Raw genomic sequence first — 19089 nt, 5'->3', positions numbered from 1 at the left:
CTTAATTTTTCAAACGATTTAGAATATTAGTTCTATAAAATTCAAATACTTTTCAAAGTCTTTTGAGTAATCTTAGTCGATTTTCATAACTTATAAATAGTAAATTTATTTCATATAGTTTTATAGATATAATCGGTATCTTTCATAAAAAAATTTGAAAATCATCTCAAAACGATTTTATTTTTAATATTCTATTAAAATTAGTTTAGTTTATTAATTGGTTTATAGTTGAATTAATTATTTTATTTCGTTAAGATTGAGAAGCTCCCAAATTAGTTAAGTTAATTCATCTTATTTGGATTTTAGCCGAATTTGCAAATGAAATTCAAGTTGGTTAAGTTTGTAATCTCAATTGACCAATTTTAATTCAATTTGACCAATTAGTAATTCACTTAACTATATCTATAGACCAAGTTGGGCCCCTTTTTTCTGAAATTCGGACAGCCCACCATTTCTACATTTATGAAGGTTAGCCTAATACATTCAGCATACCCATTAGCACATTACAACAACAACCCGACCCACCTTCTCAATTTTTGAAAGAAACCCAGAAATAACGTGAAAACAGAGGAACAACGTGAACAAAGCGGAGCAAGTTCACGGCGTGAACAGAAGCCCGAAACGACAATCCAGCAGCAGCGAGTTGACGGAGATACACGTCGAACTCACGCTTTGGACGCGCCTAGAGATTTGGTTGTCGTCTTCCTCCAACGTCCATCTCAGACGCAGCAGAAAAGCACCTGCGACTTCGCCTTCACAGCTCTCACTTTTGTCCTTGCCTCGTGAGATTACTCCACGTTGGCACTCAAGGACGAGAGATCGATCTGAGGCGTCCGTCTACCTTTCCCCTTTCGGAATAGGACGATTTTTTTCAGAGAAAAGTTGTATCCCCAAATTGGTGAAAGGTATTTGGAGTTTCAAATTTCGAATTAGGCCTTAGAATCCGATTTTTTTATCTCTTTTCCTCCAAGTCTCGAAACCCTAATGATTCCTTTCTATATATATTTGTTCTTGTTCACTATTAGAGGGGGGAGGATTCTGTTTTGAGACTAGGATATAGAAATTCATAGTTTATAAAAAGAAAGGGATTTTGAAAGTTAGCAAATAGAGAGTTGATAGCTGAACAGAAGCATTCTCAAATAGCTTCAAAAAGATCGAAGTTCTCTTCGGATTTGGTTTCTTCTTTCTCAGATCGTCGGGGCTCACCAGAGTGTTCGAAATCTCATCCCAGTGGTGAAGCTCTTCCTCGCTGCTCTGCTCGTTTGTTGTCCTGTTTGCTGCACTCAGAAAGGTAAACTCTATTCTTGTTCGTGTCATTTATTTCTTAAGGTATAAATTGTTCATTGCTTGAAGGTTGTAAGCTAGATAAATGCTGAAATTCAAAAATAATCTTGACTTGCTCTAAAATTCGAAAACAGTTCGGGTGCTAAGTCTATACGTGGTATTATTCATGTTTATTTAGCATAGTAATCGGCTAGTCTTTGACTTGTTGGTTTCGTGTCTGCTCTTTCAACCATGTTTTCTCCTTGTTCTTTTATAGCTCGTTTAGTGATCATTGTTAAGACTCATTTTCTGCCCATTTTGGCTACTTTTGTCATGCACTCTGTTCATTTGTTTGGAGATTTACATCTGATTCTTAGAGTATAGATTTTGGTTTTGTATAGCTCATCATGGTGCTCTCTTGATCTGTTTCTGAGTGCCGGAGCACAACTGTTCTTATTTCAGTCCCTTACTTGAACCTGTAAAAATATGGAAGTTCGTCTCTTGTACTCGTCTTGCTGTATTAATGTATTTCGGGGATGATTTGTGTAGGAACAAAGCTTTTAACTTCATTCTAGTATCACACAATCTTTTCTTCCTTTATTTTTTTTACTATTCTTAAGCATGGTAAATTATAACATGCATCTTCCTTTATTGTTTGGAGCTTACTGTCGGTTAGGAATGAAAAATTGTTTATGAGCATTCCTTTAATGATGAGCTGAATATTGGACTATCACGGACTGTTTTTTCCTAGGATTTTAGTGCTTCTCAACCTTCCTCGTTCCATTTTTGAGCTGATAATATTGATTAATGTTGTGGCCCGTTTGCTCTCTGTTACTCACATATATTTGCTCTTGAATGTTTATCATTGCCTTACAGTTTTGCATGATTGATTGCACAAAATACGTGGTCACTAATTGACTATAGTCTAGTCATTGTACTTTAGGGGAACTTTAAATAGGATATTATTACATCTATCACTAGGGCATTAAAATTGTTTAATTTTGACCGTAGTTTTTAGTGGTCTTAAAACGTTGAAGTGTCATTTGTATTGATTTTAAAGTAATCATGTGATATGCCTTATTGTCTATTTACAGTGTTTAATTTAAAGTGCATTAGTATATGAGTTTATTATTTACAACTCCTTACACTAAATCGATGTTCCTTCACTTACCTTTTTGTGTTTTGCGTTGCATGTGAAATCTACCCGAGTTCACTACGAACTCCTATCCCTTTTCCCTTCGCATTTCGAGAGGGCTATAAAGGCCTAAAATCCTTTTATCGAGTCGTACAACCTTGATAAATCGAAGAACAAGTCTTCAGAGTTGACGTACAAGTCCCGGAAAGCAGAAAAATGGGCTGTAAACATCCGATATACACGGATATACAACAGATATATACAAAAATGGGTTTAGGATTAAACCCCAAATTTTCAGCGAATTTGGCCCAAAAAGAGGCCCAAATTCAATTTCTCCCTACTCTCTAATTATTTAATTATGATTATTTATTGTTTATTGTGTGTTGACTCTAACTTTTAAATTGTTAACTAACCTAATTAAATTCCCCAAACGATGAGTTATTTTCTTTGTATTGGCTTACTTTTTAATACATTCTTTTATTTGTTTTTATATCCATTTATCTTACTAATCAAATATATTGGCCATATTTTATTTTAATTAAATATTTTGTTCTTTAAAAGATATGTTTTGAACGCCTCTTCCTTTAATCATTTTGCTTATTTAAATGGTTTTAAGTTAACACTTTTCTCAAATGAACCAAAAAATAAAATTGTGCATGTTCTCTTTTTACCAATTGATTTAAAATGGTCTCGTGCTTTAGTTTATTAAATTGGTTCAAATTATTATTTTTAAAATGAATCAAATAAATTTTAATCAATCTAGTTTTATCAAAATTCTAATCACTTGTATCACAAGCCAAATGTGTCATTTTGAATCCTTTTCTCTAAAAAGAAAAAATGTGTCGTTTATCTAATTATTTTTCAAAATTAATTAAATATTGTAATTTATTTAAACATCCCTATGTTAAATTTCTCAAAAATTAGTCAAACCATTTTGGTCAAATCGCCGGTCAACCGCGAGTTAGCGGGCATTCCGAGGGCCTAACACCTTCTCGGAATGTACATTTGAACTCGAACCCTATTTTCAATTGATTTTGTATGTTTAAATCTTTTGAAAACCTTAAACTTTTTTCTTGATTTTTACTAAAAAATTAAGTGGCGACTCTGATCTTTTGAAAATTCGATTTGTTTAAATCATAAGTTTAATCGATATTTTGAAAACTAAGTCATTTTTAAATAAAACAACGCTTTTAAAGCATATCCTTAGTTCTTACCATTTGGTTACGGTAATTTTGGCAACACTTATAAAGCATTCTCTTTTAGTATTATAGGCTACACTTTATAAACGTTTCCACATCATGATATAATTAGCAATGCATATTTATACATATGACTACACATTTAAAGTGTGATATTTTTATAATTCTTAAAACAACATGATATTTTTATAATTCTTAAAACAACACTTTACAAGTGTGTCCTTATAATTTTCCTATATTTTTCACCAAAATAATGTATTCCCCCAATATATTTAACTCTCCCTCCAATTTCTAATTGGCAAAAAAATAACCTCAATATAAACATAACTCTAAAAACGTTTTGCTCCAAATTAAAATGCTCTCCTAGTTGCTCTTTGCCTATATCACTGCTCAAAAGTTAAACCCTACCTTCTCTCCTTCTCATTTTCACCCGAAAAATTCTCCATTGTAACTTTATCGATGTTTGATTGTGATTTCCTTAATCGTTCTTCACTTTTATGGGAGAGACTAGAGAAACAATTCGAAGAATTCCAGATCTTAGTTAATTAGATTTCATAGCAGCCACTGCAAACGGCGACATCATACCAAAAAGTATGACTTCTTCAAAAGGTGATCCTCTTGAGGGTATCTTCATAGAATTAGTACTAGTGTTGGTTCATTAATTGAAACTTTTAGTTTTAGTAATAATTATTATTGTCAATTATTCTCAAAAAAAAGTGTCAAATCAACATAAGTTTAAGTAAAATAGAATCGAGACAGTACGAACTACAAAAGAAAAGTAAACCTAAATTGATAATGTTTTCAAATAACAATTCATCACATCATGAATAAATTTAACTAATAAGACTAATTAGAATTAAGAACAATCTTTCTCACAACAAAAAGAACAATAACATTTTCCAGATGTAGCAATGCAATTTCCACCAATAATTTGTCCTTTAATATTACCAGGTCCAGGAGCCTTTACTCCAAATTTATAAAGGCATCTTGAATTACAATCACTTGTCTCACAAGGGACATTATATTCAAGTGGAACCAAACAAACTCTTGTTCCATTTGTCCCCCTTGTATTGATGCCTACATTTGCATTAAAACAACAACAACAACAACAAAGTTAATAATAGAAACATTGAAATTAAGCTAAGCTGCGGTGCAATGGTGAAACTAGTACTTACCGAGAGCAATGAAAAGAACAAATATGAAGACAATTAGGCTAGAGAAATTCTTCATCATTTCTAATGGATACCACAAGTAATTCACTATTCAATATGTGTTTAGGAAGATTTCTTATGTTAGGAGAATTAAGGTGTTGTGAAATTTATAGGGTCGAATGAGTATTGAAAATGGAAAAGTAATAAAAGTAAATAAAAAATAGTCATAGACAAATTTGTGTAATAATATTTTCTAAGAAATATATTTATGTATAGTTTAATTATTTTAAGAAAAAGAGATGTATTTGTTAACCAAAATAAGAAAGAGTATGAATGTAAAAAAGGCAAACATTAGTAATTTTTCCTTGTCAAATATTGTGGAATAATATTTTCTAAGAAATATATTATGAATACTTTAGTTGTTTTATGTATCAAGAAAAAGAAATGTATTTATTAACCAAAATAAGAAAGAGTATGAATGTAAAAAAAAAAACATTAGTACGTTTTCCTTATGTATAAATTAAAATACTTATAGTAATCATTATTATTAATAGGGAAAATGCATAAGTACCCGCAATCTATGCCCGAAATCTCAGAGACACACTTATACTATATTAAGATCCTATTAACCCCCTGATCTTATTTTATAAATAATTTTCTACCCCTTTTCGGTCTACGTGGTACTATCAACCAGATAGTTTGAAAAAATTGTCAACATGCGCTGGGACCAGAAGATAGTGCCACGTAGGCCGAAAAGGGATATAAAATTATTTATAAAATAAGTTCGGGGGGGAGGGGTTAATTGGACCTTAGTATAGAATAAGTGTGTCTCTGAGATTTCGGGCATAGGTTGGAGGTACTTAAGCATTTTCCCTTATTAATATGCACATGGTAAATTTGAATCTTGGTCAACAAATACATTTTATTTCTTGATACATGAAATAATTAAACTATTTTTTACATACTTTTATTTATCAGTCAAACTTTTATATAGAGCTGTTATTGAATTTCCATTTTAATTTGCACAAAATACTTTTTAGTTTATATAATCATTGGAGTGCAAGAGATGAAAAACGTCATAATCCATTAAAGGAAACAAAATAACTTTGGTATGCCAAATATGATTTGTTCATCAAGAAGGAACCAAATTAATTTTGATTTTCAAGCGAGTTTAATCCTAAAATAGTTTAGCAAAATTTGAAAATATTTTGAAGAAGTTAATCATGGAAATAGTTGGCGTATGCGCACACACTCATGAATTAGGAGTTTGAGGGTTCTAAATTAGTTTTTATTGACAGTGGGATTCAAACCACCAAGTCTTGCGTGGAAAGCATTTCCACGACCCCTTACGACTAAGTTGTCAATTAGTTTTGTTAGGGATTCACGAGTTAATATACAAATATATTTGTATAATTTTCTTGTACATATATAAAATCTACAAAAAATCTATTGGGTTCTTCCAAACCCACGAATTCCCACCTAGCTCTGCCTATGTTTCTAGCCTTTCGAAAACGCCTCTCTCCTTACAATCAAGTGGTTGAACGCCCATATCCTTTAATTTTATGATTGAAAGCTTTGTTATAAATATCGATCATATACATATTACTAGACAATACTATTGTCTGTGCTAGCACGGGTCCAATATTTTAGTATTTTTATTTTTATTTATGTTATATAGGTAAAATTTAGAAAGTTGATTAAATTTTAATATGATTTTTAGATATTTAAGTTGTTAATTACTTTTTGTTTTCGCAAATTTTGTGAAGAGGTCCATTAAGATGTCCATAATTAATGTATTTTTCGTCATCGATCGTTGATTTTTTACTCAAAATAGTTACAAGATATAAACAAATATTACCGACATTCAAAACAATAAGCAATAAGTAAGAATATGAATTTAAAACTAAAAGTCACAGCTAAAGCAAATTTCATAATTTCGAAAAAATTATATACTAATTAAATTAAAGTAGAATAAAAGAAGTAATTTTTTTTTAAAAAAATTCCAAAACACGCTAAAGCAGGCACGTTGACGGAGATGTGTCTGCTTCAGCGTGAAGTCCCAAAAATTCAAAACTAAACACATAGCTAAAACGGATTTCGAAAATATTATACACTAATTAAATTAAAGTAGAACAAAAGAAATAAATTTTTAATTTTTTTTCCGAACATGCTGAAGCAGGCACGTCGATGGCGACGTGTCTGCTTCAGCGTGAACTGTCAAAGTAGAATAGAAGGAATAAATTTTTAAATTTTTTTCTGAAACACGCTGAAGCAGGCACGTCGACGGAGACGTGTTTGCTACTATTTCAAAAACATTATACACTAATTAAATTAAAGCAGAACAAAAGAAATAATTTTTAAATATTTATTTTCCGAAACATGTTGAAGTAGGCCGTCAATGGAGACGTGTCTGCTTCAGCGCAAACGGTCGAAGTAGAATAGAAGAATTTTTTTTTTTTTTTGAAACACGTTGAAGCAAGCACATCGATGAAGACGTGCCTGCTTCAGCACGAACTGTCTCTTATTTAATGTCAAAGTAGAACAGAAGAAATAAATTTTAATTTTTTTTTTCGAAACACGCTGAAGCACCTGCTTCAGCACGAACGGTCTCTTATATAATAAGAGAAAATACTCTACCATAATATGCCTAAAAATACCCAAAAGATTTTTATCTTTGTTTTGCAAATTTTCACGGCTTGTGTTATTTAACCTCTGAAGCAATCTGCAATTATTTTTTTTCACATTTATAAATACATAAAAATTGTATTTTTATAGACAAACTCAAATAATTAGCATGTCAAAAAGTTTATTGTAGAATCAATTAGGGAATAATTAAAGACGGGAGTATACAAAAATTGTTTAATTGAAAAAAAGTCATATTTATCCATTTACTTTCATAAATAAGTTATAATTGTCATTTGTTATACTTCTCAACATATTTTTCTTTTTTCATTCAATTTCAAGGTCATATTTACACCTTTTTTCTAAAAAAAATTATATTTACTCTACAACGTTAAATGCTCATATCTTGAATGTATTTGTCCTTTATATCAAACTTTAAGGCATATATATATATATATATATATATAATCCCTTTCTGCATTTAATCCTCATGTCTCTCCTTAATTTTTCTATGTAGCACTTATATGTGGCACAAATAATTTTTTTCAATTTAATCTTCTAACCCATTTTAACCCGTCCACCTATATCTAACCCACTAAAAAGTTAAAATTCAAAATCTTTATTATTCATCCCTGATGGATATAATTTCATCACTCAAATCTTGTTCAAATTAAAATTCAACTTCTGTTATTGCCATATGATAATAGTTATTCCAACAACCCTTATTTATAGCTAGTATTGATTTTCTAATATGAGGAAATTATATTTTATTTCTAATAGTTGTAATTTTTATTAAGAAAATCAGTGCAGTAAACAAAAAATATTGGAACAACCATATCCTATCGCAACAACATAAGTTTGATTTCTTCTTTCTAATACCAAATCAAATCAAATGAATAACAACCAAAAATTCAGTTTGGTGCGATTTTGTTTGTACACTCCTAGGTTAAGACATATTGTAAACTATACTATTAATGAAATAACAATATTTGCTTTATTCCAAATATTTTAAAAGCATATTTGGACCATTTTCATATTTAAAAAAGGACAAATTACTTAACTACACTCCTTTACTTACCTTAATATCCATTTATCCCTATTTATTTAAAAATTTTCAAAAATCCCTTATTTATCTATGTATCCCGTGCACAACGCTATGTATCCTGTTATGTGGAATGTATCAAATGCTATGTATCCTGTGCACAACGCTATGTATCCCACATGTATCCCGTGCACAATGCTATGTATCCCCCTATGTGGAATGTATCAAACCTAATGTATCCTGTGCACAACGCTATGTATCCCGCTATGTGGAATGTATCAAACCTAATGTATCCCATGCACAACGCTATGTATCCCGCAAACATCATTTTTAAAGGATTTTTGGTAAATAGAAAACTAGAAGGGATAGGATGTTATTTAGTACTTATAATATGTGGTTCCTATAATTTATACTTTAAAAAAATCTATCATCATATACTTCATATCTAATCAGACCATATAAGGATACAAATTTAAAATCTGTCATCATCGTAAACTTTATAAACAATATATGGATGTAATTTAAAATCTACCATCGTATACTTTATATATCTAATCAAACAATATAAGGATGCAAATGTTCATTTAACTTGGTTTTAATTCATATTTATGCCCTTCAACTTTGGGTGTAAACAAGAAAACACTTAAACTTATATAAAGTTGAACAAATAGACATACATGTCTTACGTTGCATCCTACATGAAAATTTATGTCCTATATGATGTCCTACATGTATTATGTCACGTAGGACAAAAGTGTCTAATTGTTCAACTTTATACAAGTTTAAGTGTCTATAATTAAAATTTAGGCCTCCAACTTATTTTTGGCTTTAGGCCACTAATTAGCTTGAGCAGCCACTGATTGAAGGAAATAAATGTGAAACGAGATCAAGTTAAAAGTTGCATTTACGTATTATGCCATTGAAAATCTATCATCATATACTCTATATCTAATCAAACAATATAAGGATGTAAATTTAAAATCTACCATCATATACTATATATCTAATCAAACAATATAAGGGCGTAAATTTAAAATCTACTATCGTATACTCTATATCTAATCAAACAATACAAGGATGAAAATACATGCAAATTGACCAGAACATCCTTTTATATAATATATATATATTATTATTTTTTTTATATTTTTTAATTTTTATTTTGTTTTGGGTGTGATGAGGTGGGTGGTGAATAATGATGCATGTTTGTTGAGGCACATGAGTAGTGAGTGGTGACCAAATTTAACAGAAATGATGGTAAGCAAGAGAATTTATGAGCAACGTGAATGGTACTCATGTAATCACGTCCAATCCAAGGCTACTATTCTTTCTCTTTTCCTATTTATACTCACTTCTCTCTTCAATTTTAATCAATTTAAAACAAAGCTTACTATCATAAGAAAAAAAAATAAGAACAAAGAGACAAGACAACAACATAACTTTATAGTTAAAAAAAATCAAAAAATAAAGAAACATGTCGTGGCAAACCTATGTAGATGATCACTTGATGTGTGACATTGAAGGTACTGGTCGCCATCTCTCTTCTGCAGCCATCCTCGGGTTCGATGGTAGTGTCTGGGCTCAGAGTCCCAATTTCCCTAAGGTATGGATCTTGTATATTTTGTCACGATCACGAGTCCTATATATTGTGTTATTACTAACATATGATCATCGTCAAACATGTAATTTCTCTTTTTATTTTCTCATTTTTGGGTTTAGATCTTTTGTGTTTAGATAGATCTGTCATTGATCATTACATTTTCTATAAGAAGTAAGATTCGATCTTGATTTCACGATGAAATTCAATGGACATTTAGGAGAATATGTTCACTAGAGATTTATAACATCCTTGTAAATTCGCTCACTTAGGAAAATCACATGATCTATTGATGGATCGATATTACCTCTGTTTGATTTGACAATAAAAATGATAGTGATGGAATCCCAAAATTTATTTCAAGTTTTTTTTGTTTTTTTGCGAAATGGATATAGAGATCAATTAATATAACGAATTGCAATGAATTTGAGGTTGATATATAATTAATTGTTAATGCTTTTATATCATTTCAACCCTTTGGTTTGCTCATTATTTGTGTTTGTACATTTTTTCATTATTGCTTATGTAATGTGATTTTGTGTATCTAGTTTAAAGCAGAGGAGATCACTAACATCATGAAAGATTTTGATGAACCTGGACATCTAGCTCCAACTGGTCTATTCCTTGCCGGGATAAAATACATGGTCATCCAAGGAGAACCTGGTGCTGTTATCCGTGGGAAAAAGGTATCCTTCGAAGAATTCAAGATTTAAATCTGATGAATTTGATTGAACCTTTGCGACAATGTTTTTGTAATTAATTTAATATCTATTTTTTTTATTGATTGTAAATTTTTTGTTTTTTCTTGGTGTAGGGTGCTGGTGGCATAACTATTAAGAAGACTGCCCAGGCACTGATTTTTGGTGTCTATGAGGAACCAGTGACTCCAGGACAGTGCAACATGGTGGTTGAGAAAATTGGTGATTACCTTGTTGATCAGGGATATTAATTAGTCTCTAATAAAATTGATTATTGCATAATTGAATTTTGTTGTATTTTTGTGATTGCATATGTATTTTCTAGGGTCAAATTGGCTCTGGAGTTTTTTTTTGTTTTTGGGAAAATAAGAAGCAGCATGAGACATTTTCTCTTTTAGGGTTGCTATATATATTTCCCTTTTTTTTTGTTATAAAGTTTACTTCAACAATATTGTGTATTCAGCATTTTGTAGACATTTTATTGCAAGTCTAAAAGCAATTTTTTGTCTAAGATATAATGGCTACAACAAATTGAATTCCATGTCTATGATAGAATGACTACTATAGTGCTAGTTTGAAAGGCTTGTTGGAATTGATTCACTATGGGATTAACATTATACACAATATACGCATCTGAAGTACTAAACAAAATAGGTATTAGTTTGGTAATGATTGAAGCAGCAAACTCGGTTTTCTTATATTATACAGGATACAAGATCAGTTTTTGTAAAATAAAGACAAAAGGAACAATTTTTTATTTTTGTGAAAAAGGAGTTTAAGTTATAGTATACTTAATGCAGCTACCAAGTCTCGTCTAAATATGCATAAATAATAACTTTTAATCTAGTAACTCAAAAGATCAGTTTGTATAGTGGCATTCCAAAGTCATGACCATAAGATTCAAATTCTTAATTCATCTCTAACCAAGCCAACAAAATATGATTTGATTGGATATGAACGTCATGATTGACAAAAATAGAACGTCATGGTTTGGAAATGTGATGAGGAGATGCATGAATGACTCAGTGCGGAGGTGTAAGAGGTTGATTATGGATGAATTTAGGAGATGTAGAGGTAGACCAACGAAATAATTGTGAGGGGTGATTAAGTAAGGCATGATGCAGTACCATTAGTGCTGACAACACATTCTGCGGTCCAAAGTTTGGTAGACATTCTGGGAATACAGTTTACAATAAATCGATCATAACTTTTTGTAAAAAGGTCCGAATGATGAACGATTTGATGTGTGGAAAATAGAATCATAGACCTTTAATTTTATAACTAATGGGCCACGTAACTCTTTGATATTCTTGGAGATATGCTTATTTGAAGTTGGTCCTTATATGAGCGTATAAAAAAACTTAATCGGTAAAGAACCTTTCAACTCAACTTTGTGTTAAAGGTTCCTTATGACCTTAATTCACATCCAACACACTTCTCAAACTTAAGTATTGACCTTTTCATCTAGGTACAATCGTTTTCATTGGGTTCGAGTCTAACTACATACATAGAACGGATCAAAACTTAGCTCGAAACGAGGTGTTACAATAACAACGACAGCAACAAAGATGTTGAAAACTAAGATTGATACCATGTATTAGAAATGGCTATTTACCAATTTTTCCTGAACTAATGTAACAACATTATATGGCCATACAGGTGATATGTATCCTTGACATGGATCATACCTGACTACATGGCAAGTTCTGACCTAACATAAAGATTTTACACTACATAATTTACAGAAATCTTCTGAAAGGATCACACTGGACTATCTCAGGAATCGTAAACTTTTTTCAGCCACCAAGTGCTTAGACAGTCGTTCTGTCATACTTTCATTCTCTTAGACGGGCCTTGATCGATAATGGGATCAACTGGAGGCAACTGGGTTTCTGCTTGCTGGTTTTCAGAGGCTTCTGCTGTGGAAGGTGGCACATAACCTTCCGGAAAAGGTGGGGGCGGAGGTACTGGTGGTAGCTGCAAGAGATTATTGTCACTTTTAGATGCTTCTCTAATGGGAACACAAACTTCGTAAAATTATACAATTTATGTTGCAAGGACTCTTCAAGAATATTGTTGCATCCGTAGTGGATCATCCAAAAATGCACTACTTTTGGAGGATCCGCCACACACCTGTTGACGGTTTTGAAGAGTCCGAGCAACATAGCATAAAAATATGAAACATTAACCTTTCATAAAACATTAAATATCATCATAATGAATTAACAGTCCGACGTCAAAAGCACCATCCAGATGCACTACACTAAGAAATTACAGTTACCTTGCGTTGTAAGGAAGCAAGAATATGATCAACTCGCTTAAGTTCCTTGAAGTCAATGGTCTCCTTAGCAGCCTTAGATTCAGATGCTGACCTCTCATTTTCAGAAGCCACTGTGAAAGGAACACACAGAGATTGGAATGAAGTTACACAATATAAAAACACTATACTTATATGCTATGTTGATTGGACTCTTCAAAATCCTTGCCGCACCCGTGTTGACACGACATGGGTGTGGGATCCACACCCGATTTGGTCAACCTAACTTGGGTGCTTTGACTACACCTATGCGCAAGAAGTATATGTTAATCGGGTATTTAGTTCTAGTATAGGCATATCATATATAGACATAAGTACTACAACAAGTGTTTAAAACGAAGTATAACTATACTAGCTCTAATTTAATAAATTCAACTAATTGTTGAAATATAAACCTTTATGCGTCGTAATATGCATTTATTAGTTATATCCAAACACATGAACCCATACTCCTACCATATCCCCTAATCCTAAGATAAGTAATACTATATTTAGATCAATTTATAACTATGAAATACTCATTTTTCATTATACTTAATAAACAATAAGGATTTAAATTACCTTGTTAATCATATATAAGTTAATTTTCACCAATTTGTTTTTTATGACCGTGGTGTTCTGGCTAGCTTTCATGCACCTCGACTAATTCTATGGGATACCTACCACCTCCAACTAGTAACATGTAGTCCGGTACTAGGTAACTCTGTCCACCAAGGTTAGGACAAATGAGAAGAATCACCTAGTGTTTTTTGTCTCCGCTCAGAATTGTACCTGAGGCATCATGGTTCTCCACCACTACATTGACCACTAGGCCACACCCTTAATTTTTACCATTCTTAAATAACTAATTGTTGTAATATTATTTTTATATATTTCTAGCCATATCCAACACCCGTGTCTGCAATCGGATCCATACTCCTGAATCCTAAAGTTTACGTGATGACAAATCCGACCTCTAGATCCACACCCGAGTCCGAGCAACATAGCTTAAATATAAAGAAGAGCATGTGAATCATTGATCTGAACAATCTACACCTAAGATTTGACACCTGGATAGAGATTCAAATCAAACTTCAACTATTCTTGTCAAAACATAACCATGAAAGATACTATACACAGAGATGTCCAATTCAAGCTCCTTAGACAGAATACTAAATGGAAATGTATCACAATCAGGAATGCAGTTTAAATAATTTTTGTTTTTTTGGAGATTCCCTTGCAAGGAACTAAAGCACTTCTAACAACATATTTGATCTCACTACTTCCCATCATTCAGATTTTCTTTTTTGGGGTCTTCGAGAAGGATGGTCAGAACGTACTTTGTTTAGTTTCCAGTTGTGACAAACATCTCTTAAAGAGAGCATTATTTCAACTAGTTCATTTTTAGCCCTCATATTAACATCTCCAAAAAAACAAAATCAAGAATGGGTGTTGATCATCATGTGCCTAACTTTTTCTTTAATTACATCAATTCAAAACTTATTTTTCCAGATCCTCATATCAAATTAGAAATTGAATAGGTTTTTGCAGATCCTCATATCAAAGAATATAAGAACACCTCCAAAGTTACACAGGGCGACTTTTGACAAGAGTTGCCATGCTTATAGGAGCTTTTCTCTCCTCCATTTTAGTGTTAAACAACAACTTACTGATTTTGAATCATGTTAGGAATAGGATGTTGTGGGCTAATATACACTAGGGGATATCTTCAAAATTGGAACAGTCATGGAGATGATGTGAACTAACAAATAGCATGAAAATCATAGAGCATCAAACTAGTAGCGACTGATCTACAGTAGTGTAAAATTGGATGGACATTATGTATAGGAGTAATTACAACACATGATACTAGCACCTTACAGAAAAAAAAAAGGGTGATGCATATTGTGACAGTCCAACTCTAAAAGAAAATATTTAATAATTATTGAACAATCAACCGAACAGACACAAGTAGAATACCACAAAAGGGAAATGGAAAAGGGGATTCAGCAACTCTACATTCAACAGAAGATATTCAAGTGAGTTACCTATCTTCAACACACAATAGAGACAATAAAACAAAACCACCAATACTATTGTAGTATTGCTTCAGCTAATATTTTTGATATTTGCGGTATCAAGTTCTCATTAGACAAGTCCCCATCACCCATCCCAACCAAGCACACCCAAGAAAACACAATAAGAAAGAGAACCACAAGAAAGGGGAAAAGGGGTTGTCAAGATACCATATCCAGTCTTTTCCAACTTTGAAGATGCAAAACTGAAAGCTTTTGATATATGATATAAACCACGTCCCTGTCAAATAAATGAATTAAGAGAGGAGATCAATTTTCAACATGAAAAGCAGCAAGTACAGACAATTCTCTAATATCACATTATGCAAGAAAACAAGATCTTTGAATTAGTACAGATACAAAATATCGAGTGACCTCTGCTGGAATACATATACAACCAAATCACAGATTTTCATGTTCACATGGCTTTGGTCTAGCGGTAAGAGCACATGATGTGATGTGGGTTAGGCACACATCACAAGTAGGGATGGCAAATGGGGCGGGGAGGGGCAAACCCACATAAACCCGCAAAGATTTCGCCCTGCCCAGCATAAGCCCACCACACATAATTTATTATTATTTAAATTAAAAAATATACCATCTATCAATCTACTGCTAATGTTGAATTAACAAATGCAACTTCATGAAGAAACAAATTCAATTGTCAATAACAAATTTACTTAATTTTTTTTTGGAATTGGACAAGCAAAATTCAACTTTCATTTTGAATCAAGTTGTGCAAATTTCAACTGCATAAGAACTGTCAACTGTCTATAAATCCTTGATACAGTAGCTATAACACCAAAAGACCCCAACTTTTTGCATAAACTACATTCAAAAAAGAGAACAATACCATTCTCTATTAACGTTTGATGTAGTTTTGCTGTAGTATTTTGGGTTTAACCCTTTCCTTTAATTTAAGTTCAAAAGAAAAATTCACAACCCACATACCCACCCCGCATGATTTAAAAAAAGTATATTTTGTATCCGCCCCGCCCCACAACCGCTCCACCCCATTGTCATCCCTAATCACAAGTTTGTTTCCTGCTACAGCCAAAAGCCTTGTATTTAAACCATTGCCCCTTGGAGATTTCTGGTTATCAAAAAATAAGAAAATCTCTATCCACCATTATCTATTCAGGTAAGCTTCGGGGTCTATTGGTTGATATACTACATGCACTTATATAATATGTCTTAAATAAATTCTTATTAATTGAACATTATAATGATGATTAACAAGAACACAAATACAAACAGTGAAAAAATATTACCTATTAATATAAATCATGTACCAAGGTGCACTAAGAAGAGAATACTAACCAGTCGACCTGCAAACACATTGCAGAGCTGTGGAGCTTGGTATATTGAACCATCCAAGATGTAATAAGTCAGCATCGGTGTGACCTTCTCGGGGCCATCCCTCTTTTGCTTACGGATGACAAAGAGATGTGGCTCCATAACTTCACTCAGCATATATTCACTGCCTGTCATTTTCCTGCAGAGCAATTAGCATATAATAAGTGAATCGCATGGTTAGCTGTGCATATGTTTACCAAAGACCAGAAATTTACATAGTGAAGTCCTAAAACAGTGTTAAAGTTTTGCACAAATTATAGAGAATAATATAAAAAAATGAACTATTAATTCTCCCTGAGAATCTGTTTCCACCAACTTGTACATTTACACATATTTATCTCATCCAACACACCTTCTCCCCTCTTCCCTCCCCCACCCATTGCAAAAGGAAAGAGTAAAAAGGAAGATAAAAGGCTATAGAAATGTTTTCAACTCAATATTACTTCTACCATATCAAATAATCACTACTCCGGCTATGTAAATCCCCTATATGCAATCCGCCCATTAGCTTCTATTATATACTCATCTGGCTAGGTGAACCTCACATAGACACCGTTAGTTACTTCAAACATATTTATCCACAAATAGGAAAAACACAAATTCAACCATTCCCCTGGAGTTAAATTGTCCCACAATGTGTAATTGGTCTATCCACACCTCATGAGCTAGTTTTTTCAATGTCTCTTTCTAATAACAGGAAACCGCTCAATATTCAAACTTTCAGCAAATCTCATGGGGCAATTTAACAAACTATTTTCTTTTCTTTCAATAATTCTATGCTTAGGTTAACAGAACCCTAGTTTGGGGAAAACGATGATATGAAAGTAAAAGAGGAATCAAATTGAACAAATGCAGAGGAATTCAAAGATAAAAAATCATACGAGAGCTGAGAAATATCGAGTGGATGAATGGATCGTGATCGTAGTTGCTCATTGTTGCAAGTCCAGTCGTAGAATGGGGAGAGAGCAAAATAGTCAAATACTAGGTTTCGGTCCAGTGGATACGTATTCAGCCATAACTGGTCCCTGAAGCATATTCCCGTCATGTCAGTCCCCGGTTGCGGCGGTAAGGCCGGTGCTCCGCCGTCAAAGTTTGCGTTCCCCATCGGCGGCATCATCGGTGTCGTCGTCATCTCCGGCGTTGGCTTGTTTTAACAGTCAACTGGCTTATTCACTAATGAGCATAACTAAATGGATTCTCAATTTTAATGAGTATAATATTTAAATAAATTATATTATTCTTCATTCTACACTAATGTTGTACATTAATAATTTGAATAATAAACTTGCAATAAAATTTGAAGTTCTAAGTGATATAAAATTATGATTTGTCACGATTTAATACATCAGACTTTGCGGTACTTACTCTAACAACTAGATAGGAGAATTCTTACCACCCCAAATAGGTTAAAACATGAAGAAAATAAATGATTTATAAGGAGACTGTTTTAATATCGAAAACTTTTATGAAAACATCAATCTTTAAAAAAAGCTTTTTACAATTAATCAAAAAAATTCTCCCCTAAGGAACTCGTCTAAACAGGTACAAAAGCTACTAAAAAATACAATATATCAAGAAAATACAAAACAACTCCCACCATTAGGGAGGAAAAATGAAAGTTGCCGTAGATCATCTTTGTCTTCATCTATGAACCATTACTGACCCTGCAATCAAACTATGTCAAGTGGCATAGCATGAATAGTATCAAGAAAACACATGTACTAGTACATGATACGTGCAAATTTACACTTCAATTAAGAAGTATAAACGGTCGAAGTCAATTATAGAACTCAACTGAAGTTGAGGTCGATCTCACGAGGAATTTACTACAGAAACAACCTTATTGACGCTCTTATTCAATTGTGGTTAATATTTTCAAAAGAAGTAATTTGCGGAAATTAAATATTGGGTTGTTTGAGTTAAGTGACCAATGCTTAATTTAGTTTCATAGTTAGTAAGAGTACACAATAGTTTCAATATTTTAGTTAGTGATTTAACGAGACTAGGATTATGTTCCTCATGACCTTCATTCACTCCAGATTCTTGTACAAGTAACTATCCGTTGATAATAATACATATTCATCTATGATTCTAACTTTTTCCTAATTGTCACTTTTCTCTCGAACAAGTGGTAAATGCAAGCGGATTCTAATGCGTGCACTCATTAGAAAGCAATCATTATGAAAGTAGAATAAACATGTGCAATTAACATCTAAACGTTACTCGTATTTTAAATCTGTAGTTATGTTTTAGTCATGATTTCCGCAACCCTAGTTGTGGTGTTTAGCCGCTTATTGTTTCAAAAAACAAGCAGAAGATGTTATTGAAAGCATAATATAAGAAACTTACAATATTAGCAAACCAAAAGATTCTTGATTATCAACATTCAATCAAGATCACAAAGTTTTGATTCGAAGTAATCGACAAATCAAAGTGTTTGAAATTGGAAACCATTGTTTCTCTTTGCTCCCAATGTCTCAAAAAATAAAAATGAACGATAAAAGGTAATGTTCAAAAATAAACCCTAAGAAATTAAAATAGTGTGTGAAAACAAGTCCTACTCGAAGTAGGACTGTATTGTCGCAACACTTCACAGGCAGGGTGATGCCTCGTCTAAGACTAGACGGCTCGTCAAACCCTCTGTGATCCCACACA

General features: G+C 32.5%; 2 protein-coding genes across 2 annotated transcripts; one reads left to right on the top strand and one right to left on the bottom strand.

Annotated features, from left to right (window-relative positions):
* Window positions 1-9814: 9814 nt before the first annotated feature.
* On the top strand, window positions 9815-11218 carry LOC125862216 (profilin-1). The gene is made up of 3 exons (XM_049542241.1): window positions 9815-10015; window positions 10558-10695; window positions 10824-11218. The coding sequence occupies exons 1-3, from the start codon at window positions 9887-9889 to the stop codon at window positions 10956-10958; spliced, it is 402 nt and encodes a 133-aa protein (XP_049398198.1). The 5' UTR covers window positions 9815-9886; the 3' UTR covers window positions 10959-11218.
* Window positions 11219-12343: 1125 nt separating this feature from the next.
* On the bottom strand, window positions 12344-17640 carry LOC125863153 (mediator of RNA polymerase II transcription subunit 6-like). Its single transcript, XM_049543308.1, has 5 exons — window positions 17316-17640; window positions 16399-16573; window positions 15250-15319; window positions 12989-13098; window positions 12344-12684 (listed from the first exon to the last, which is right to left on the bottom strand). The coding sequence occupies exons 1-5, from the start codon at window positions 17564-17566 to the stop codon at window positions 12535-12537; spliced, it is 756 nt and encodes a 251-aa protein (XP_049399265.1). The 5' UTR covers window positions 17567-17640; the 3' UTR covers window positions 12344-12534.
* Window positions 17641-19089: the final 1449 nt, after the last annotated feature.

This window comes from Solanum stenotomum, chromosome 4 (genome assembly GCF_019186545.1).
Source record: "Solanum stenotomum isolate F172 chromosome 4, ASM1918654v1, whole genome shotgun sequence".
NCBI classification, from domain to species: Eukaryota; Viridiplantae; Streptophyta; class Magnoliopsida; order Solanales; family Solanaceae; genus Solanum; species Solanum stenotomum.
The sequence above is the reverse complement of the archived record's forward strand: the minus strand, read 5'-3'. Positions and strand labels throughout refer to the sequence as shown.